The sequence below is a fragment of the Nesoenas mayeri genome, assembly GCF_963082525.1.
Source record: "Nesoenas mayeri genome assembly, chromosome: 5".
Classification (NCBI taxonomy): domain Eukaryota; kingdom Metazoa; phylum Chordata; class Aves; order Columbiformes; family Columbidae; genus Nesoenas; species Nesoenas mayeri.
This window is the reverse complement of record NC_137548.1, coordinates 57,858,414-57,882,669: the sequence shown is the minus strand read 5'-3', so window position 1 is coordinate 57,882,669 and position 24,256 is coordinate 57,858,414. Positions and strand designations below refer to the sequence as shown.

Genomic DNA, 24,256 nt, shown 5'->3' with positions numbered 1-24,256 from the left:
TTTCTGTGTATCTACTTAATAAATTTTCTTCAAAGAACTGCTGCAGGGTAAACACATTTCATAATGATATTTCAACTTGGCAGACACAACAAACTAAGATAAGGCTTTCAAAAGCATGGTGGCTGTTGAATTACATTTTATTAATATTTTAACCTCTAGAAGTGAAATTTGTGAGTGCATTTTCTGCATTTTTCTTTTTGAAGCTATTTCCAAGCACACATATTAACTTATACTGCTTAATACTGATTTGTTTAGAAACTCTTTTGAGCATCTCCTCCTTGCATGTTCTTTTATATTGGTATTTGTCAGAGCTAAGGGCCATCGTGCAAACCGTATTCAAGACAGTGGCATACACTCAACTTCCTTTGAAATTCATAGGATGTATCACATCCATGAAAATTATCCTCCTGTTTCAGGATGTATGGTTCCTGTGATTTTCCATGTTCTCTAGAACAGAATGTGTCTGTAGTGATACTCAGGCAATAGTAGGATCAATCCCACAAAGTGCTGAGTCCCAGTTCTACAGTGAATTTGAATACAAAAGTAGCTTCGTTACATTCCCATGGGACTTCCTTATTCATGCTCATAGTTAAGCACAGAATCAAGAAGACTATGAAGCAGACCAAAAGTATTAGGCACTTTGCAGGATTGACACCACTATACAAGCCAAAATTTAAACTAGTTCAACTGCTTTTATTTTACTTGGAGTTTAAAATTTGCTTCTGTCATTGGAGTGGCAATTTCCCTAAGATCCTTCAGTCATTTGACCCTTGCCTGCAATGTCATTTTAAAAGATGAATTTTTAAAGTACTAAATTTTCCAGATTTAGAATTTCCAAAAGCTTCTGTTAACCTACCATCATATCATATCATATGTAACAAAAATAAAATGTACATATAGTTAATTTAATGTTTGAGTAGGGTAGCACACTGGCCATTGTTGGTGCTAGAAATTTCATTCAACCTTCCAGTCAAGCCAGGCTTCCCTCTGAATAAACTATTCACAAAAATACTTGTCTAGGTTTTGGTTCCAGTTACATTTGTGCTTGGTTTCCACCTTCTTTTAAATCAGCCCAATTTAAATTAAACTCTTTCATACCTAGAAATTACTCTTTCATTACAGTGTTTGGACAACATGAGGAACTATTTACAGAGACTGCTGCCTGTACTGTGCTGGTCTGATGCATTAAGCGGTTACTATCTCCAGAGACTGCCGATTATGAATCTTTCTACATAGCTGTTTATACTTTTGTGCTATTAGCATTTCAAGGTTCAAATAACAAATTCAGTAATTTTATCTATATAAATTCACAGCAATTTACCCTTGAGAGTTTGACTTATATATATCAGCAATATAGGTAATGCTGAAGGATGAACTCCATGATCAATTCAGTTGACCTGAATTTTGGCCCTCCTCTAACCTCCTCCTTTCGGAAGTTGTACAAGTAGATCTGGAAAATCGGGTGCTTATGATTCCTCTTTCTAACCCTATATATTATTTAAAAGATGAGATCATATGGTTATGCACTATTTTTTCAGAGGAGCCAAGCTTATTCGAATCATTTTGTTACATAACTAGGAGCTTCTAGCTCCAGAAGAAACACCCCAAAACACAATTAATCACCATCTTACCTGTACTGCAATTTGTGTTCCATTGGATGTAGCCAACAACGTAACAGGTCTAGTTTCTGTAGTCACTAAATGGTGCCCATGTTGCTGATGTCCCATTTCCGAGGAGGCACTGTGAAATGCTGCCAAGTCCTGAGCCACAATAGCAACCTTCAAGCCCAAAGGAAGAGAATCAGCCTGATGACAGATCTGTTACCGTGACTGATTTCATATGATGGTTATCTTCAAACTTAAAGTCAAATTTAAACTGTGATTATTCATGAGCATAATTTCATTGTTGAAAAGATACATTTTTTTAGGAAAGGTTGCCATCACTGTGTTCTCAAAGTTATTATTTAGCTCGCAAGACAAAAAAACCTTCAGAACCGCACAGAAGTTCACTAAATGTGCCTAAAAGCCTGTGATTATTTATATATACACAGTGTAGTGATTAATAGGTATCTTCAATTTCATGTGTGCATTTTTAGAACAGTGGAATGCATTCTAAGTTAAAGGTTAAAAATTATATCACTATATTTGTCCTAAAAATGTTAGCTATTGCATTTGTATATTAAAGACAAAACGGCATCTACTTACACAAATGTTTTCTATCTGCCAAGTAAATTACAGTCTCATAATATTAAGTGATAAAGTTACAGCTCATACTGGATTCTATTCTTAGCTCTGCCACTCATTTACTTTGTGGCTTTGGGGAAAGTGCTTAGCATTTCTAGGTCTTATTTTACATACTCCTAAAAGAAATACCTCATTGGTACCTCAGAATTATTTCTTGTTGGCCAACTGTTTTTAAACCATTCTGCGATATGTTGGTGCACAGCACTGGAGCAGAACACGTCATACTCTTATGAGGGGAATGCTATGGCCATGTGTTGAAAACTGCTTTACTTACATAAATCTATGCAAACAACAGAACTGTGATGACTTAGGTGCCTATTTTATATCATCTTATAAAGGAACATTACACATGTAGGCAGGATATCTTACCTGCTGTCCTTCAGTGCCTTCTGCAGTAACCATCGCTACGGAATGTGTTCCTGCAGAAGAGATGACGGCGTCGTGGGCAGGGACTGTGATGGTGGTGCCATCTTGTGTTACCATAGTGATAGTATTGCCAATGGCCTGCATATCTGCCTGGGATATGTTGACCTGAAACACAAAATAATTCCTGAAGTAAAAAAAGGAGGCTTAATTATTGCTCAGGTCATACCTGAGTCTTAGCTTTTAGCAACATGTGTTTTTCAGTAAGGTCTGAAAAAAAAACAACCCTATGATATGCATCTGAAGTGTAACAGCATTTATCAAACAAATTCCTGCTAATTGGTTCAGCACAAATACTCCTGCTAGTTCAGTTTCTTCGTTGAAACAAAATGTATATCGATGTGTTTCAAAAAGGTAACTTGATCATAATAGTGGGGAAAAATATTTTAAGCCATGATCACAAGTAACATACTGGCCATAAGATCTAGCAGCCATTATTGCACTTCCTGAGCAGCACGCTCATGTGTTCCCCGAGGATCACCACCACTCTTTGGCCAAGTCCCTGTCTTGGACAAAGAGCCTTCATTGCATTCATCTTACTGATTAGGATCTAATATTCCGTGACCTTTCAGACACACATATCTGTTTACAGAAATAAAATTATGGTGCCCAGTAACAGGAGTCTACAACTCCATGTTAATCATATCATATCCCAAATAACTGCATGATAGATTATCTATGCATGTGTCTTACACAATGGGCAATGTGATTTAAGGTAGTACCACCTGACGTACTTTTATCTTAATGGAAATGCTAGAGAGGTCTATGAGGGCTTAGAATTTAAACCACAAATAAACAATTCATTAAAAATTAATGATATAAATTACTGATGTCTCCAGTATAAATGCATTAGGGTATCAGATAAGTGATTTGATGTCTGATTTACAAGGTAATAAAATGTCTCAGAATTAAAGTTAAGCTGAAGGGTAATTTCAATAAATGGGATAATTCCATGTCAAGGCTTCCGCAGGTCTTCATTTCACAGGGTAAAAAAGCCAGTGACTTAGTATTGTTGCAAAGTTCAGGGCTGCCAATCTAACAGCCCCCTTTAATATTTCATGTCCAATTTGAATTCAGAAGGTATCTTTCATATGTTACTGGCATTTCAGCTGCCTTTCCAGCTGAGACAAACTTTTCCCCATATACCCTTGACATATTGCCTTAGCTAAACAAAGAGAGTTGTGTTGAAATCCCCTCCAAACGACATTTCATGTGAAAGCTTTAAAAAAATATATCCATGGGAATTTTCAAGTGGAGGTAATATCACAGCATTCCTTATCCTCATTTATGTTAGAAATGGTAAGAAGCGCACATTACCAAGCATCTTGTAAAGTGGGCACCTGGACTAGAAAGCTTTCCCACCCCCACACAGTGCGTACAGACAAGACAACAGTGCAGATGACCATGAGCTTTTAACAGACTGATCAGGGAATTCTGAGAAACTGCAGAAACTAGGTTGTATATATAACAGTTGCTAAAATAGCCCATGCCTACTTTAAGGGGAACGAAGATAGCTAAAAAATCTAGCTTTGTATTAATGTGGTTTCGGATGTCAGAAAATGTGCTTTAATTTAGGAATCCCACAGAAGGCCCAACCCTACACATATCCCGATCCAGCTCCAAAGCAGCTTCTTTCTTTAAAAAAAAACATGTATGTATTTATCAAGAATTTTAACTGATTTTAGAAAGCACATGGAATATCTGCAAACACCTCAATTCTCAGCATAGTTTTGTCAGCTTTTCAACACTGTGGTCACTTACATGTTGGGTTCCATCCTGGGATATTAGCGCTACTTGTTGACCTAACCCTGACTGAGTAACTGTAGCAACCTGTGCAGAAATTACGTCTTCTCCCTCCACACCTGTCACATAGGTTATCTGGGAGCCTTTGAGAACATCTTCACCTTGACCTGTTTGATACAAAGAAGGGAAGAAGATAGTTTACACACTCTAAATGCTGCCGGGAAAGCAAATGACAAGGATTAAGTGCCAGCCTGGTTTGAAGGTTTTAAACACTTCAAGAGAAAAATTTTAGTGGGAAGATAAGAAAACTGAAAGAAAGATACCAAAATCAAGTTGGAAAATCTGTTGTTTTGGGAACATGTGGTATAATATGAGTTTTAACACACACAAATACTACACATAAAGGAAATATACATTTAACTTATAAGCAAACATCTCTAATTTGTTCATAAATGTTAACCTCTCGTACAAGAGGTTCCATTCAAACAAAACTTGCAGCTTTTAAAAAGAGTTACTAATTAACAAACACACAGAAGAATACAGTGATGCCTTTGTGTGAAGATTTAAGTAAATTCATTATCTTGATAAATGTTTAACCTCAACAAATGAATCTTATCATTCCCTTATTATTTATACTCTTGCTATCCTTTGTTATACCTACTCTTAGAAAAATCCCTAAGAAAAATCCAGTAGGTAGCAAACAAACGTTTTAGGTTCTCTCAGGTCCCTTCCCACATTGATATTCATAGCAGGTTTGCTGGAACTGAAACTCAAATTTCTCTCATCCCCAGAACTGCTATAAATGAGTTTATGATCCGGTCAATTACTCTCTCAGTTTCTGTTTACAAGTCGCTTACTACACTAAAAGGTAGTGTAGTCCTACAAAGTAGTTAAATCACTTCGTTAAGTACTTCAAATTTTTATCTATGCTTTCATTTCCTTGGTTACAAAAACCAGCAAAACATTATCCAGCCCATTTTTTTACAAGAAATTCAAAGACTGAAACTCTAACCTGGAGGTGGCTCAAAAAAAGCCTCTTGTTCTTCTTCAATGGGCTCTGTGTCATTGTGTGCTGTCCGCTTGTGCATAGCAAGTGTAGAAATCTGCTTGTATGTTTTCCCACAGTGATTACAGTTATATGGTTTGGAATGAGTATGTACAACATGATGTTTGTATAAACTGGAATACTCTGTAAAACGTTTATCACAACCAGGAACTGTACAGACATAGGGCTTCTCCCCTATATGGAAAAACAAAAGCGATAAAGAGAGGTTTGTCCAGGATTCAGAGAAAAATATTGTCAACAAATTATATTTAGTGACACACCTTCACTACCAACCATACTTGAATTTCAAAGGCCACAGTGAAGCTTAAGCTCACAAAGTTTATCAATGCAGCTTCTCACTGTCCTTTTTAAACTACTGCCAGTAAAACTTGTGCCCTTTTTTCTCTATATAATTCCATCTAAAACATCCTTCAGATAGAGACAGAAGGATACAGGCTGAAAGCTGCAATGTCAGTTTGGCATTGTATTGAGAATTTTGTTCTTTTATTACTGGAAGCCCCATACTATTCCTCAATGATCAGGTATGTAGATACACTAGTTCAATTTCAATTACTTTTGAGTCTTTAAGCTCTGACAAAATCTATAGGAAGCATATGGTTAAACAATTATGTTTCATATAAAAACACCTTTTATTTAAAAATGAATGAAACAAATGTCCAAATTATAAACTAAAAAGATAATCTGATACAAAACATACCTCTAAGAAAGTTGTCTGTGCTGCTATAAAATATATAAGGCTACCAAGATGATACAGTTATCCCTGGCTTTTACATTTTAGAACCTTCAAATCTGTGTTGATTATTTCCGCTGACTAACTCTGACAATCAAGTTGGGTATTTTTACCTTCAGTCTATAAAAATAAGGTTTTAACCACCACTTCAGCAGCAAGGAAAATACAGCTGGGATGAAAAGGTGACTCAGAGTGGTAAGCCGAAGTTAAGCACAGATTTATGCTTTACTGTTATTAATTTAAGAAACAGCTCATAATGGACGCAAGCCCCAGAACTATATTAAGGATTTAGCCCAACATCCACTAAGACAAGGTTTTGCATTGGTTTTAAATAATGTGTTATCCAAACCAAAGTTTTTCTGTCTTGACAGCAAGGTGGGAAACCCAACTGCTTAACTCTCCTCAGCTGAGGGGAGATGAGGCCCAAAGAAAAATCCCAAACCAGGTCATATAAACATGACTACACTCAATTATAATGCACCAAAACAAAGTTCACAAGAATGACACAGCCTCTCCCAAGCAGAATCCACTTCAAAATACAAAACATCACTGATTACCTGTGTGTATTCTCACATGATTCTTATAATTAGTTGCACTGGCAAAAGCTCTCCCACATCCTGGTTCTGTACAGTAATAAGGCCTTTCGCCTGTATGTGTCCTGATGTGAACCTTTCTAATATTAGATGTTGTGAACGACCTGCCACATCCTTCAAATGGACACTTAAAGGGCCTTTCACCTGAAAAAAACCAAGGTAGATATGCAAAAGTTATAAAAGAATAAAAACCCTAAGTTACACTTAGAGTGAATATAGGAATCCAAAGCTACCTAATTCTCTCTTTGAGACCTTCAACCAGAAATACCATGAACATACCACTGTGAAATGCTCTACTGTTTAGCTAAAACTGGCAAAATTCAGGAAAATCATACAGTCTGTAAGCTAAATTATGAAGCATTTAGATTAGTACTTTACGATGTATAAAACAGACTCAGTCTCTTGGATTAGCTTCCATGTTGTCCATATTCTAACGTGTATTTAACATCCCCCCCAACTCACGCACATATTATCCAAAACAAGTGCATCATAACATTTGTACATTTGTCAACTGTAATTCATAAAATGAAAAAAATACCTTCATGATTCAGCATATAACCAATATATGAACAGATCAGTAAAACTCATCCTAGAAATCACTTAACCTTACAAGAGAAGAACCAACTTTTTAAAGAGAGACAGCCCTGAAACTCCAGATTCAAATCCCAAAACCACAGGTTTTTAAAATAGGTCTAGCTGTGTAACGTAATGTTAAGCACAATAACTTGCATCATTGTACCAAAACATTTCGCCATGAGTACTAGATAAAGCCAACCCCTGTCCAATACCCCTGACCTTTCGGATCTATCAAAGCACACACAGGGGAGCACGAAGAGGGTTAACTTAGGTGAAGTGTGAGCCACCTCACATGCTGTCCTGTTGTAATTTCACACTTCCTAGAGCTAAGTACATTCCACCCACTGTACTGCTTACCAAAGAGAAGAGTCTGAGAGCAAGAGAGGGCAGATCACCACTACACATACAACATCAAGTACTTAGAGACGGAAACAAAACACAAAGTCCTGATAGAGACGTTAATAACACAAAACTCCAAAGCAGTTGGCTCCTTGGCAGAGGAAACTATAATTCACTCCTTAGGGCAGCTGTTTTGGGAAGGTTTCTCAGTTTTCTGCCAAAGCAGTGTGTGTGTACTCGGTGTACACGCCTCAGTGTTGTGTTACCATGGCTCCCCTAATCCTTGCTTCAGCGCAGGACCTCCAATCCTGCCTCAAGGGAGCAGGGTTGCAGAGTCAACCCCGCCCAACAACGGGCCCTGCACTAGAACCCAAACAGACTGCTTTTAAAGAATGCCTGCAAGAATGTCATCCAACCGGTTGGGGAGGCCAGCCTTTAAAGTTTCTAATGTGCTTGGTAGAAAGGTGACCTGTTTCCAAGCGACTGAGATTTTTAGCCCTAGAAATGCAAAGCCAGTCAGAAGCCTTCCAGCTCTGCCCCACAGCAATGAAGAACCATCCGTGTCAGCTTTTCTGGTACCAGACCAGTACGTCTAGGGAAGTCATGGAGGAACCCGAGGCACGTGTTTGATGGCAACTGCAAGTGAGACTGGATAGCCACTGAAACAGATGGAAAAAATCACTTTTGACTAAAACAGGCAGAAAATTAAGAAAGTGCTAACCCTGCTACATGATAAAGGAATGAAAAGGTTTCAGAGCCATGGGAAAGAGTGGGCAGAGCCCAAACTTGCCTCCGCTGGGTGCGTTGTTCCAGCTTGCACAGGGTACGAGCATACGCTACTCCAGCCATCTGCATAAAGGACTTGGTGCAAGTTTCTTCTTATTCTTTGGTTTCCTGCAACTACTCCTAAATCTGAAATAAGACACCCCTGGACTGCTGGGAGTCTGTGATTGTATTATTAATATTGTTCAAATGGGTAACTGGTTACATAGGGCTGGCTCAAGTCTTTTGTCTCGACTGCTAAATTCAATTTAAGCGACTAAATTACCATACAACTTCTTTGGCTATAAAGAAGACAACAGGTAACCAAGCTAATCAAGTTGTTGTCCATACTACAGAAATCCTTCAGTTCACAGTCTGTACTTGATGTACTACATAACATCAAACAGTTACCTTCTAGAACTGAAAGCAGATGACACTTTTATATCTTCATCCTGATGACCAATTTAGCATCAAGACGGCACTAATCCCAACAGACTGTCTTTGAATACAGAAATCCAGGAAAACAGAATTATCTTAATGTAATCTTGAGTTTTTATAATTTCTACTGCCTGGTCTTATCCCTCCCACTCCCCCGGCCCGTTCTTTTTAATGTGAGAAGAACCTATATATATATATATATTTTTTTTATTTTTTTTTTTTTAATTTTATTTTTTACTCTTAAGATTCAGAAAGTTGAGCGGAAAAACTTGGTGTTCTAGCAGGCAAGTAAATATATACTGACTGGAAGAAGTCAGCGATAAGATTATTCTTCCTACATTTAAGGGTTTTTGGTTTTGTTTTTTATTTTGAGATCTCAGGAACAAAGGAGACATTGTGCAAACTTGTTTGCACCCATAGAGTTTTGTGGAGTGTAGCGTAAGTTGTCTAGAATTTCAAATTAATCTTTTTTTTTAGAAAAAAATGCAAGATATTTTTATGCATTTAAAAATTTTAATAACAGTTGGTTTTCTATTATATTTTTGTTCATTTTTCTGCTGCAAGAAGAGGAGGGAAATGAGGAAAACAACAAGCTCAGAACTATCTACCTTCATGAAGCTAGTAAGGAAGTTATCTTAAAACACCAAAACTTAAGAACACTGATGCCATTTCTAAAAGCAAGACACATTATTGAGGAAAAGTTCCTTGTTCTGTTACAGCTGCAAATGAAACCAAGGCACCAAGTCACTCAGTGACAATGTAAGTGATACGTTGCTCAAAGGGCAATTGCAAGAGCAATGTGAATGTTTAAACACTTTTTCCAAGAAAAGCATGCTGGATTTGCAGTAAATCCTTAGCATGCTGAAATGCTGTTGAGCTCACTGGGCTTCAGAGAGAGAATATACATAGGCTGATTTCATAAGTATAAAGTCACAGAATGATCAAAGAGAAAAAAAAAATCCACCAAAGTGAATTAATAACAACAACAACCAAAAAAGGGGTGATAATAGTACCTGTGTGGGTTCGGATATGTTTCTGTAGGTCTCCTGAAGTCTTGAATGACTTGGTGCAATTTTCTTCTGTGCACCGATAAGGCTTTTCACCAGTGTGTGTTCGGACATGACTTTTTAACCCATACCCTGAAGATCAAAAGGGACGTTATAATAGTATAAACACAAAATTAGGATACTCATGAACCATCACCATCAAAAGCTGTGCTTGCCATTCCCATCAGAAAGCTCCCTGATAAGTAAAATTTGCTCTTTCACTCTTCACTCTACTATACAGAGCAGCAGAACTCCAGATACAGATTAGAAATTCTTTCATCCTTCATTTAGGAAGAAAGTACACTTCCATAATGCCTCTCCTTTCCTTTAAAGGGATAAACCACAATGATATTTGTTCTGTCTTCTGAGGAAGCTGTATGTTCTGTATTCCATCCACTTTTTATCTCTTACCACTACTATCATCAAAATGACATTTAATTATTCACTTATAAGAAAACCAGTATCATTAATGAAGTTAGCAGTAAAAACTCTACTGCCATCCAGGCTCCAAACTCTAATTATTTTAAACCATATTATTAACATCATCACATACATGGGTGCCAACTAATAGCAGTCATGGACACTCATTCCCTTTAAGATTACTTTTAGGAACTCATTGTCATCAAAAACTGTCTACCAGTCTAAAGTCAACTTTGGATTGGGCCCTCTCTAAATTATTTTATAAAGAGCATTTTACCAAGATTTTCCTTTCTGCACTGCCCTGAAAAGATCATGACTAAAGAACCCTGAACCAGCCATTTTAGAAAGTGAATCTGAATTTTACTTCTGTCCACAAGTGTTGCATAGATTTCTAAAGAACAAAGAAACAGTCTGTAAGAAGATGACACCTGCCTCAGTTTCACAGTGTGTTCTCCCTAAAACAGCTGAAATTCCTATTACTGATGTTTTTAAAAACACAAAGCATTTATACCAAGCTGAGAAATAATTCAATCTTACATTTAAAACAAACTCAGTTTCATGATCCAACACAGAAGAGTTCTTAATATTTAAACAGAGAGCATTCACTACTTAAAATGAACTTTATCGAAGACAAGAATCGCTGAATTACAGTGGTACAATGGCTCTGAACAAAAATATGGTATTAACAGACAAAACAGCTGTTTATAGGCATACATCATTCTGTTGCAAGGGAAAAGAATATTATATTATGCAGTTTTGAAATCCCTTTACAAACACTATGCAACTAAACTTAGGTGCAGCACTTTAAGTGTGTTTTTTTCCCTTTTGACTTCTCATCAGCATTTCTTTTGCTTGTTTCTGTTCAAAGAAACAGTATGAAATCTATTACATCAGTTGAAGTTTTTTAAAAAACACCTTAGTTGTTTTTTCTTAACTAGAGCCTAACTTTTCTAAGCATCATACTAATTTACATTCAAAGAATAAGATTTGAAGTTTTACTCTTTTACTTCCTTCCATGTTTCATTCTTCGTAATTGCATTTAGCATGATCAAATTCAATCACAGGCAGAGCATCATTTATGAAAAGAGTAGTCTGTATGAAATGTAGAGTTCACTTCATGAGAAATGTTACTCTTTGATACAAATTCAATAAATACCACTTCATACACCGTCTTTCATCAAAGTTCCTTTCCAGTTTGGAACAGAAGATCAGGTATTTACATCGAGCCAACAGGTTCAGCTTTTCATTATCACCTCATTTAACTTACACCACTAGTTTCATGTTAAGAAACGCCTATTTTTTAAATATGAAATCTGACTGTAACATACATGAACATTAAAGTGTCAAGTGTTTCACTTTACTCCTTGTTCAGTAACTGAGAGTTAAATCCTCTGTCCTTTCTATATGCTATACTAGCTAAGTGATGACTTTTTTGCACTTCTCCCAACGAAATTCTTTACTTAGCAGTTTAAAAAAGACTGTATTAAAAACTTACTTTATACAGAGACAAACACTAACAAACGGGAGGAGCTGGTCCACAAAAGATTACCTGTTGCAAAGGCTTTGCCACATCCAGGATGTTCACACTGGTAGGGTCTGTCTCCGGTGTGTGACCTTTCATGTACCTGTCAAGACACCCAATATGACTTAGTGACATGTTGTATCTGATTACTGCAACACAGAAACAGTTCATTCTCAAATACAATATTTTTTATTTCTCTTCTCTTCCTAAGCAAGTGTCTTCTTTCTAAATTGGTGATTTTTAAAAAAAAAGAGAAATACAGTAATGATGTTTCCCTAAGACTAAAGATGCCTCTTTCCAAGGTCTAACTTGTCCCTTTCAGTCAGTTTTGTAAAAAAACACGCATTTCTGTAAATACACAGAGTTGTCATCATGCAAATACATTAAAGACAGTATCCAAACACATCTCAGAGCCCACTCTCTGATTTTTGACTCCACTGAGTGCTTCTAATGATCCTCCTCTATTGCATGAAACCTCTCCAGCAAGGACACCCTTTTAACACACGATCCAGAGTCAATTACCCTCTGGCTCCAGAGTGTTTTGTCAGAGACAAAGCAGCATTGCAAGGAGTCTACCCCATCTCAGCCTACACTGGCACGTGAACAGCTCTACATCCTCGCTGTTTCAGTAATTCCTTTACTTAGTTTAAAAAAAGGAAGAGAATTAAGGAGTTGCCACCTGTAAAGAAAAATGTTTCAGCTTTTCACTTGGAAAGCTGAATTGTTTTGAAGAGTTAGACTTTGTATTATGATGGTAAAATCTTTCAAAAATTGGAATTTTTGCATGGTCATGCATATAAATAAAATAGATAAAGTGAATACTGCATTTCAGAAAATCTGTGACACTACTGGTAGAAACTATCTCAACATGAGATTTCTTACATGTTGGCAATATAGGAGCCTAACATGATCCCACACCTGCACCTACCCAGAACAATGAAGCAAATTCAGCCGAGCACTTGGGACAGCCATTTATTGTAAAATCAATCCAATAAACATTTGACAAAACAGCACCATTACAACTAGCTCTTTGTTAATTTATGTTACTTTAAACCATGTAATCTGTCAAAAAGAAAAATCACGCCTGCGAAGTAACAACATGCATTTTACATCTCATCACCTTAAGATGGTGAGCTGTTGTGTACAGTTTTCCACAGCCATCATAATCACAGCGAAAGGCTTTCTCTCCACTCTGCTGAGATTTTGCAGTCACTCTTGTTCCATGTCCTTGCAAGACAATCTTAAGTTGGGGGGAAAATAAATAAACAAACAAATAAATATATAACCAAAAACCCACCCCCAAACCAACAAGACACAATGGATCAGAAAATTCACATGCCTTATTTTGTTATCAACTCAGAGCTGACTCTGACAGGTTTCTTTTGTCTCTCTTTGCTATATTGTGTATTTCTTTGTCCTCAATAAATAAATTAACTAAAAAGCATAGTTCTGATGAAAGGACAGAAATTGTAAAATATAGTTACTTCTATCTGGCAAATTTAAATGCATGCAGTAAGTAGCTAAATAACAACAAAGAAAAATAATTTGAAATATAAGGCCAGTGGTAAAACGATCAAATTAGTAGACAGAAGAGGCTAAGATTACATCTAAAGCACTGGATCCATTCCTAAGGGAGATTAGCCATAAATCAAATCACCTTCAAATGTAAGTTCATGCAAAGGCCAAACAATAATTAAATGCACTTATGAGAACTTCTTGAAAAGTCAGGAAAGCATTTGGTACTTTGTCAGTGATGCATGTGTTCTGATCAAGCTAATTGAAGCAATTTGAGCTAGGTTCTACTCTCCTTTCTGGCATGACACAACAGGAAAATATACAGAATAGCTTTGCAATGCAACTTAAACTCCTTTTAAAGGCTTCTTCATACACTAATATGCAAGAACGTTCACAAAGACTGAAGAAAGAGGCAGGAGCCCAAATGTAAATATCTTGATACAACTATATGCCAAGTAATCAAGACTATTTTAAAAAGTCTGTCCTTCTTCTAAACCACCTCCCTTTTCTTATGGATCCCATTCCACTCTGAATTACCAAAATAACATTTTGCACAATGGATGAGGTTGGCAGGCACCTCTGGAGGTCTCCTAGTCCAACACCTCCTGCTCAAAGCAGGGTCAGCTGCAGCAGGTTTCTCACAGTAGCATCCAGATTGGCTCTGAGCCTTTAAGGATGGAGACTCTCCTGAAAGCTGCCTCAAGCCTTCACATTCTTCTTTGTAAATACGAGGTCCAGCAAAGTGTCTCACCTCACCAGCTGCTCAATAACCTGCTTTAGGTTGCCAATCGCCAGCCCTGATCTCCAGAAACCTCTTGGATTTCACGTGCCCTGTTGTGGTGCTCTTCCAGCAGATACCAGGGTGGTTAAACCTCCCCATGTGGATGTGGGCCTGTGAACATAAGGCTTCTTCCAGCTGGCTGAAAAAGGTCTCATCTACTTGTTCCTCATCAGACATTCTGTAGCAGACAGCCACCACAGTGCCACCCACACTGCTCTGCCAGCTAATTCTGACCCATTGGCTTTGGAGTGGCTCATCAGTCATCCCACAGCAGAGCCAGGGCAGTCCTGCTGCTCTCCCGGCCTTATGAACGAGCCTGTGTCCATCCATCACAGCACTCTGGTCATCTCAACCATCCCACCACAGCTCCCTCTGCCCAATGATACTGTAGCCCTGCAACCTCACACAGACTTCCAACTTCTTGTTCAGATAGATCGGAAATTTGATTGAGAGCAACTTCCCCATGGATTCTACAGGGAGGATGACCCTGGTACCTTCAGACCGTTCTGAAGACTACAAAGCTGAATAAGAAATTTTCAACCAACTGAAACGTACACCACCACCCCTTCAGAAACGCTCCTCTGGAACCACAGGGAAAAACAACCTCATGAATCCAGAAGTCCATTACTAATACTGTTGGTTAACCTATGATGTCATGAATCACAGAAGTCACTTTAATACATTAAGAATTATGAAGAAGATGCTTGGTTGAGCACCTGCACTTAAGCTTTTTTTTATCCTATCAGTATATGCTAGTATTTCTTTGTTGTTTCAGCATATAAAAAAATAAGTATGTAGTTGCTAAGATCTACTATAAAGCTGAAGTATGCCAAAGTTCAAAAGCAAGTTAAAACATGTACAAAATCAGTGTCTGTCCTAGTATCTGTAAGGAAATAACCAGACAAAATTTTACCAATATTAAGATTGATACCAAGGTGGGGGAGATAAAACAAACATTCAAGAAAAAAACAGTTGAACATCACATGCATCTGTTTGTTTAAGCAACTGTTTGCTGACATACGTGTTTCTTCACAATACATTAGTTGGTATGACTCGAGGATATTAAGAAATCAGTATTATTATTCAGTAAGAATAAAATATTACTGTTATTAGAAAATAACGCACTCTGAAGAAACTAAAAAAATCAGGTGTTAGAAGACACAAAATCAGAAGAAAATAAAAGCAAATAAAAAGCACCTTTATAATAATGTGAAACTTCTTGATAGGAATTGTTTCCTTCAAAATATTTCTAACGAGACAAAATAAAAACCCCTCGCATTTTAAAAGAAATCACCGATGCAACCTGAGTTTACACAGGTACCAGAGGAGAACAAAGATCTCGGATAAGATTATTATATTGTACACATACAAACTTCAGTCCTGTAGCTCTGCTTTTATTATGAACAGATGGGTATGACAGGTTTGAAAGGAAATAGCATGTGATAGCCATTTGGTCAAACGTAGTCTTTTGTTTTCACATGTAGAAATTACAAAGAGGTTTTATGCTTTTTTCTTTGGTGAACAACCTAACCAACATGTGAGTCTGAATGACTGCTTAGCAGCATGACAGCTGTCCTGTTCTTGTGTTACCTGTGGACTTAAAAAGTTTATAAAAATTCACTTATTTAAAACTATATCCAAATATGAGATTATTTTATGTCAAGTAATATATTACTTCAGAATAAGTTACATGAGGGACCTATATCTACTTACATCAAGATATAATAATGATTAAGATTTTCATGGGTCATTGATAGCTTTGAGACCTTCAGTTGGCCAACTGAAGTTACCTTATAGGGGTCAGAATTTGAGACTAAACCTCAATAGCTTTTGAAATACTAGATCTTTTTTTGTTTGGAACATATAATGCTCTGTAATACTGGCACATTTCCATATGGCATATAAGTTGCCATACGTGTAAAAGATAAAGCAACCTCCAGATTCACTTTGTTTTGGGGCTGAGGCTGAAATCAACATGTAAGTGGATACTGGTTACAGGTCATTTTGCTGGATAGCCCTTTCTAGGTAAAACCAACCAAGAAGATCTTATCCTGCTCTTCCTTGAATTTTGCATTTTTGTTGGAGTTGTATCCCTATTCCAGCCCACCAGTGTGCAAAGCCTCTACTTTCTTGATTGCATTTTATGGGATATATTCCAATACCATAAATAATATATGTATTAGCTATTCTCTCCTTTCATACTCATGCCACAAAGGCAACAGTGGAGAGTCTGCAGCTTTAAATATTGTGGGACCTAGGTTTTTACAAAGAATAAGAACAGAGAATTTTGAGGTCACTGTCAGAGGTGAGGTGAGCCTCTAAGCCTTCCTTTCATGGGTGTTGTGCTATACCTCGGAAGATATTTTTTCCTCCTTGCCTAATTCATTATACCTGAAATGAAACAAAAAGGGAAAAGCAGGGCTTCTCTGATCAAACCTTTCTCAACACAATGAATTCCATTTTCGATTTTTGTCATTTGAACGCATGACAGTGTAGCGGTTTTCCTATTATTGTTGTTGTTGGTCATAATTATTTGAAGGCCAAAATATGTTTTGCTTGGTCTTTTCCTTAAATAAAATATGTTATGATGACAAATACCACGGTTCTTACATAATTTTATGGATCCCAGGTAAAAAAACTTAAGACTTAATAACTTGCCCCTGTATTTTCCACTGCCCTTTGAACTTAATATTTTCATATTGAAAAGGTTTTTATATGTCTAAGTAATCACAACATGAATACAGAAAAAGAAATGGAAGGATTTTTCTGCTTGTTTAAGTATTCACCAGGAGCAACACTTATCTACTGATTACTTGCAAAACCCACAATTAAAGTCAGGGACTCTAACAGGCCAAGTGGAATCAAGTTAAAGAGAGAACAGTTCCAGGCATAGGAGAAGCAAATACTTCATTGAGTCAACATTCCTTCTGCTGTCAGTTCATCCTCTGGAAAAGAACTTCTGAAATACTTACAGCCTTACTGATGAAATACTCAGGTCAGCTTGAAAAATCTTAGAAAACCAACATAATTTTAATTATCTTTTAACAGAAAAAACCCAGGAGTAAGTATTAGAAGATCTTTTAAAAATCCTGTTAAAGGATCTTGTACAAATAGAGAAATAAAACCTATCTGTATAGCTTTGAGACCTAAAATTCCTGAAGGGTAACAGCGGACACTAGTTCTTGGCTACACAGGACTACCCACCATCCGTGTTGCTGGGCAGAAAAGACAAAAAAAATAGACATATTTAATTATTTTCTATTGGGCTACATACCTGCATTTTTTTATCTTGTTCATTTTCAGCTATCATTCCTGTGCCACTAACACTGTCATTTCCATCAATAGACACCTAGAAAATGAAGTTGAAGTGAGAAAAACACTTAATGGTTATTTTTATTCATCTGAAAATCAGAGGGTTTCAGACAGCTCCTGAGGGCTTATTTCACAGCTCTCTAGCTCCCTCTTCAAACATGGTTATCCTACAGTACATTACATCTATAGTACCTACATTACATCCTAGAGCATATACATCTCAATGTCGTCTGAAAACAAGGTATAAAAGTCTGCAATAACCAAGTACGTTCAATTAATAGACTGACAAAAGTATTAAAATTAATACATTTAACAATACTGAGTTCTGCTGAAGAAACAAACACACACACCACAACCACAAACCAATGTTTACGTATTTTATAATATAAATTTATCTCTCACTCCCTGCTAAGCAGAATTTACTCATTTTGAACAGCATAGCTCATTTGGAATCAAAATAGCCAAGACAATGTGATGTATCTCAAATCAAAATAGTCAAAATTACAACAGCTAAGCAAAGACACATGTATTGCTCCATAGGTTTATTTTCTTTTAAAGTCTACAGGAAGAGAAAGGCATTGCTGCTTTCCCAGGAGCTTATCAAAATATTCAAAAGAGTATTAGACATTCATTTGATTTTTTTTTTTTTAAATAAAGATATTATTGCCCATTTTAAAAAACAAAAGACAACAAACTCACATATATCTACTCAAAAGAACAGTGTCTTATTGGTCACCATAGAAAAAACTAATTTAAAGTATACTTCGCATAGTTTCTCCATTCCTTAATTGCCCATTTTGTCCACAGGCATTCACAATTATCTCTGCGTTCATTACACTCAAGGCTGAGATTGACACACCAAATCTAGTATAAGTGATTTTGTTCTTCTCTAAAATGGTTTGGCAGGAACCCTACCTCAGCTGGTAGGCTTATGCCCTTTCACTAAGGAGGTCATAGCAGGCTCCTGAGAACATTAACAGTTGTGCGAAGCATCCTTCTCAAAGCATCAGCTACCAACATTTTGCTCAGAGACTGAGGATCAACTTGTGCCATAAGAGGTTTTCAGACTGTACAATCTTTCTAAATTAGATGATTATGAGCAATATACTTTTGGCAACTCTGAGCTAAACAGTGAAGAGAGAAGTTCCCAAGCAGAGGCAAGGTTACATTACAGAGAGACTGCACATAGAGCCTGCAAGCAGGTGATTCTTGAGTGGTTTTTTTTTAAAGGAAGCAATAACCATTTTGGGACCTTCTCCCGCAGAACTTTTGAAGTAAGGGGAGAGAACCTGCACAGAAAGGAGACTCGAATCACTTCATACTGAACTTCCTGCTGTTGGTTGAGAAAGGAACTGCTGACATGAAATTAAAAGTTCATCAACGCCACTGGAAAACAATCATCCAAATGGAATGTGCACACGTGTGTAGACATACACAAGTCCCAGGAACTCTATTTTTCCAGCAGCTGTGATGTTGCAGGAAAACATCTTATGGAAAAAAAAAGTATGTGTCATAACCTCTTCACAGTTCCATTCCTCTTGGATCTCTTTGTATGAACTCTCTTGCAGAGTTTCTACACTGATCTCGGGCAGCCTTCTGATCTTTGCTATTTCCGCCTGTTATGTAGGACAGGGGAACAGAGAAGAACAACCATTCTCCAAATCCGCCTTCAAAATTTTCTTCACCCTTTTAAGCTTTGAAGATAAAATCTTCAATGTTAACAAAAGCAGCAAGAGACCCAATTTTAAACCACTTTTTTTGCAGTATTGGAGAATTCTGGAAGGATTCCAAGGAAGATCTATGAGTTCCTCCTAAAAGACTGTCTTAGATTCTAAGAACATATACTGAGTCAAACTAAAGGTTGACCTAGTGCACCATTCTGTTTCCAACAGCAGCCAGCAGCAGATGCTAGAGAAGATGAAAGGAACAGGCCAAGCATTTAGTGATACATTCCCAGAAATATTCTCCCAACCTCCAAGCAATTTGTGGCTTAGGAACTCCCTGAACTAGAAGTCACGTGTTCTACCTAATAGTCCTGGATACATTTTTCTTCTATGAATTTATCTAATTACTCTTTGAATCCAAAATATTCACATCCACAATATCCTACAAGCAGTGCCACAGCTGTTCGAAAAAATATTCTTCCCTAGTTTTTCTTGAACCTGTCACCTGAGAGCTTCATCTGCTGTCTTCTAGTTCTTACACTAGTAAAGACGACAAGTCGCTACTCTTCTCTGTGCCACTTATAATTGTATAAAATTCTATCATGTACTTACCTCATGTATTTCATATGTTTTGTCATCATTGCTGCCCCTTCCTGTACATTTTTCAATGTTCCTACACCAGTTGCTATGAAAAGTATACACTGCCTCACTACGAAGCGTAGGTGGACATGGAGCAGAATCACAAACCCACATTTCTCCTTTTAAGAGAAAGACAGGGTTGTGATGATTGAGCTATTATTTGCTTTTGTACGTAAGCCAGGTGCAATACTTGGAAACGCACTTCTACTGACTTTCCCTGAGAGGTTCTATCAGTACCTTTCAGAAAAAGGTTCCGAGATGCAAGCTTAAAGAAAATAAATAGAATTTTCCCTAGACACACAAGTACACTCCAGAAACCAAATTCACGTTACAGAATTTAAAAACACATGTTGAGATAAATAGGACAAAAATGCAAATTAGTTTGCATTTCTTCTGTTTCTCCTTCACCTTAAAACAGAAACTTATAACCAATTATGAGTAATATAGCTCTTTGTTAAGAAGCTCACAGTTATGACTGATTTAAATCTAAAGTAAATAGTAGCTAGGGAATGTGTAAAAGCTTGTCACTACAGCTCAACTAACCTTGAATTACCTTTTATTTTATGACATGTTAAGGCATAGCCAATCACAACACAATGTGACTGGCTCTCTTAGGATCTCCTCAATTATATCAGACAGAAGCATAATGAAATAGTGTATAAGCCATTTAATTATTCTAACTGGCCTTCTCCCAAAATTTGACAACTCTCAGTGACACCAGATGGCAGATTTGGAAATTTATTCTACTCTTTTTCCAGCACAACATAGCCACTGATGGTAACTATGCAGCAACTGGGACACTGCTGAATTACAAAATCATGGTAGTTGCACCACCCATTATATGTACATCATGATTTACAGAAAAGTGGACAACATGAATTTTGAGCATCATTTTACTATTGATGGTATGGATCAAAGAAGTTTTTTCCAAAGTCAGTAACTGTCTGATTGTCTGTTTTATACTTCATGTGTTGTTCTCACCTGCTATACTGGGCACAACTCTTCCCAATACAAGGAGAAAAAAAACCAATCTGACAATAGAGCCTCAACAAGAATAATTTAACTTTGTCCTTCTTTCCAAAAAGTGCCCCCTCAAGAGGTTCCTTTCCAATGCTGTATTTTAGAGAAAATTACTATTTAGTTACCTAAATCGCTTTACAAATCAGTCTGACTCCACATCATTTCAGCATGCAATCTTTTCTTCATGTGCTACACACTGGAGTTGCTCATGATAGTGAAGCACTATCATGACCATTTGGTGTTATCTCTTCTACAAGTCTGAAGACACTCTTAATTATCATTTTAATTCTTAGATCACAATTGGAGTTTGCTGCCAAATATCTTGGAATGCTACATTAAAGCATTGTGGAAAGAGACAATGTCCTTTGATATACCTTGGCAGCGTATTGCTCCAGAGCGCTGATGGTGTCTGCGTCAATGGCAGCATCTCCTGTGTGCAGACCTGCCACTGTGCCATCAGCCTGAATGGCCAAAATGGTGTCTGACTGGGGCATCTGCACCGTGTGGTGAATGTAGGCAGTCGTTCCATCCTCCAGCTGGACTGCTTGCAGTGCGCTCTGGTCATAGCTGTCTGAGGAATAATATTACAAAGTGTTACGAAAGAAAATGAAATGTCTGCATGTAACATGAGAAACTACTCCTGTTTGGGAAATGTCTCCTGAAGATATATATGTATGAAACACATAAGAACTGTAATCACTAGTATATGAGAAATATAAACACTTAAATTATTACTATGAATAGCACTGACCAATTTTTTTTTTCAAGACAGCATCTCCCACAGCTTTGTTTCTGCACACTTATAAAGGTGCAAAACCAATTTTTATTGGTCTAGCTTTATCTGCAAAGGAAACCAGAAACACAAATGTGCTTTCCATCTCATATCCACTCATAATAAAATGCAAATAACACACATATACTGAGGTCAATATTTCAGATTTTTGAATTCATAGATCTGAGAATTTTAAGAACACAATAATTTTCTACCCTACTACATAATGACATCAATAGAATGAACTGTGAAATTCAAGTCAATCTCTACATTCTTTAGTTCAAGAAGGATTGATTGATTGATTGATTCTTGCCTGCTTTCCCTTCTCATTTTCACATGCAATTATTGCTGCAATCTGTGTAAGGGCTTACATTGTCTACTGACATATACTTACTATAATGTGATCCTAGGCTAAAAAAAGTGAAATATGCTGGGTTTGATTCTGTTTATAACTGTTACATGAGGTCCAAACATGGAAGTGAACCAGTCTCATTTCAACAATTCCCGGATGTCACCAAGTAAAAGCAACAAGTAACCTACATTGGAAATCACACTAAATGTCATCATAATCTAAAAAGAGTACCATATTTAATACTGCTGAAGCTCTGTTGAACCCTAATGTAATAAATCATACTTTAAAAACTTACCTTTTGAGGTGTGATGAATAAATGCTGTAGTTCCATCTTCCAGCTGAACTGCTTGTCCATCTTCCAGCCGCAAGCTGTCCCCTGTTCAGAAGAATTACAATGCTTCAACAATAGTTTGAAAAATCCATTAGTTGAAAAGATTTAACACTAAATACCTGGGATTACAAAATACCTAGGACCTCTTCAGGACAGTTTTCATTAAAATACGAAATGAAGCTATTATAATGACCATTGATGACTTAATATCAATATTTAGTAGTAATACATTATTTAGTAGTAATACATTATTTTAGAATATATTTCTCATATTTTTACACTTACTGCTTTTAGACATGGGTACATGTTGAACATAAGCAGCAGAACCATCTTCTAATTGAATCACTTGGCCATCCATTAATTTACCATCTGAAATACATAATTCGAATCATTAAAAATATTCTGCATGACACAACACAGTTTGAACACACAGTTGATACCTTCAGGATTAAAATATCAATTAAATATCAGAGAGAAATAATGTTTGGTAAAGAGTAAACACAGTATGACTACAGAGAGGTTTTAAAATTCTGGGATAAAAACCAGAAAAGGCCTGATGTCCTATCCAGTAGGCACACTGTTGATATTTCAGTGTGAAGTGTTAACAAACATCTTACTTCTGTTTGACTAATGTTCTGCATTTGATACCTGCCTCTTATTAGTAGCAGAAATAAATATTTATTTTATAGTATTACTGTAACACACCTGTAATTCCCAGTTGGGACTGGAGCTTCATAAACATTGTACAGATTTTGCCTGACTTTACAATCCAAAGGAGTTTACAATCCAAAACCAGGGTTGTAAAGGGGAATCCTATCTCAATACCAATCAGCTTCTAGTCATTCACCTACCTTTAGAGTTGTGCTGTATGTAAGCAGTGGAGCCATCAGCAAGGGTCACTGCTTGCAAACTTACACCTTCCATGTTTTCTAAGTTGTCACCATCTAGCAAGGAAAAAAGTTCACATTCACTATTACCAGCATCAAACTCTAAAAAAGTCACAACTTAACCACCTCTATACATTTTTACATTCCCTTAAAGCATGATGATTTCAGAAATTATAATAGGAAACAGTTCTTAGTCGCTTTCTAGTTTTTGAACCTGGAACGAACACTAGAGTCATATGTTCCAGATTTTGCTCTGTAAACGTGACAGTTAGAATGATATTTTCCTTAAATAAAAAAGTTACAATGTCACTGAATAACTAACTACAAAGCAGATGTTTTAGGACAAATATTATTTAGGCCATGAGTATCAACAGTGAAATAATGATACACATACTTGTATTGATAATTTTGTTTTGTACACTACTACCTGTCGTTCATCTACACAAATCTATTTAGAATAAAGCACAGGTTTGGGGAAAAGTTTTTAATCATGTAAAATCATAATGATGCTGACAGAAAAAAATCAAGTTTAATCCAATCCTAGATCAATCTATTTTAGAACTTCTTTACACATGCTTAGATATAAACTGAAGTTTCAAAGTATAAACAAGTTATGAGAATAAAGTCAGATTTTATATTTCCTATTCTGTCACATTTACGCTCCTATGACCTTAAGAGATCAGTTCCTTTCAGAATTAAACTAGTGAACTTAATCTCAGTTAATTAAGAATGATTTGAGTTTGATTTTTTTCATTCAGAAGACACCATGTTAGAGTTTTATCTGAATTTCAAACAGAAAAGACACAATAATGCAGAGATACTTTAACCTGAGGGTTCACCTTGCACAGCTACAGCTTCTGTTAGACACAGAGTCACATGCTGGGCCTCCATTCCTCCTCCAGAAAATTCAGTCATTCCCTGAGAGTCTCGATTTATCTGAGCTAATAACATTGTCCACCTAGAAAGAAAATATTCACAAAATATAGATACAAAAGTTAAATACAGAACTAATTAACGACAATCCAAGTTTAATTAGATTTTTGTAGAGCTGCTACAAAGATTTTATGTTACCTTCTGCATAA

General features: G+C 36.7%; 1 protein-coding gene across 4 annotated transcripts in view; it reads right to left on the bottom strand.

Moving 5' to 3' along the window:
- Positions 1–24,256, bottom strand: part of ZNF143 (zinc finger protein 143) — a 39,874-nt gene that overhangs the window by 2,380 nt on the left and 13,238 nt on the right. For 3 of the 4 annotated variants that reach the window (XR_013922157.1, XR_013922158.1, XM_080344886.1), the window contains exons 2-15: positions 24,002–24,132; positions 23,139–23,231; positions 22,573–22,656; positions 22,252–22,332; positions 21,207–21,403; positions 17,472–17,546; positions 13,022–13,141; positions 11,929–12,004; positions 9,927–10,052; positions 6,763–6,942; positions 5,422–5,649; positions 4,428–4,576; positions 2,613–2,774; positions 1,632–1,778 (exon numbers count right to left, since the gene is read on the bottom strand). Coding sequence is in view for 2 of the 4 variants with exons in the window: in XM_080344886.1 (XP_080201012.1) it covers positions 1,632–1,778; positions 2,613–2,774; positions 4,428–4,576; positions 5,422–5,649; positions 6,763–6,942; positions 9,927–10,052; positions 11,929–12,004; positions 13,022–13,141; positions 17,472–17,546; positions 21,207–21,403; positions 22,252–22,332; positions 22,573–22,656; positions 23,139–23,231; positions 24,002–24,125 (1,842 nt within the window). In the remaining 2 variants the exon portion in view is untranslated. The remainder of the gene's footprint in view (positions 1–1,631; positions 1,779–2,612; positions 2,775–4,427; positions 4,577–5,421; positions 5,650–6,762; positions 6,943–9,926; positions 10,053–11,928; positions 12,005–13,021; positions 13,142–17,471; positions 17,547–21,206; positions 21,404–22,251; positions 22,333–22,572; positions 22,657–23,138; positions 23,232–24,001; positions 24,133–24,256) is intronic. The other variant, XM_080344887.1, reaches the window with a different exon arrangement.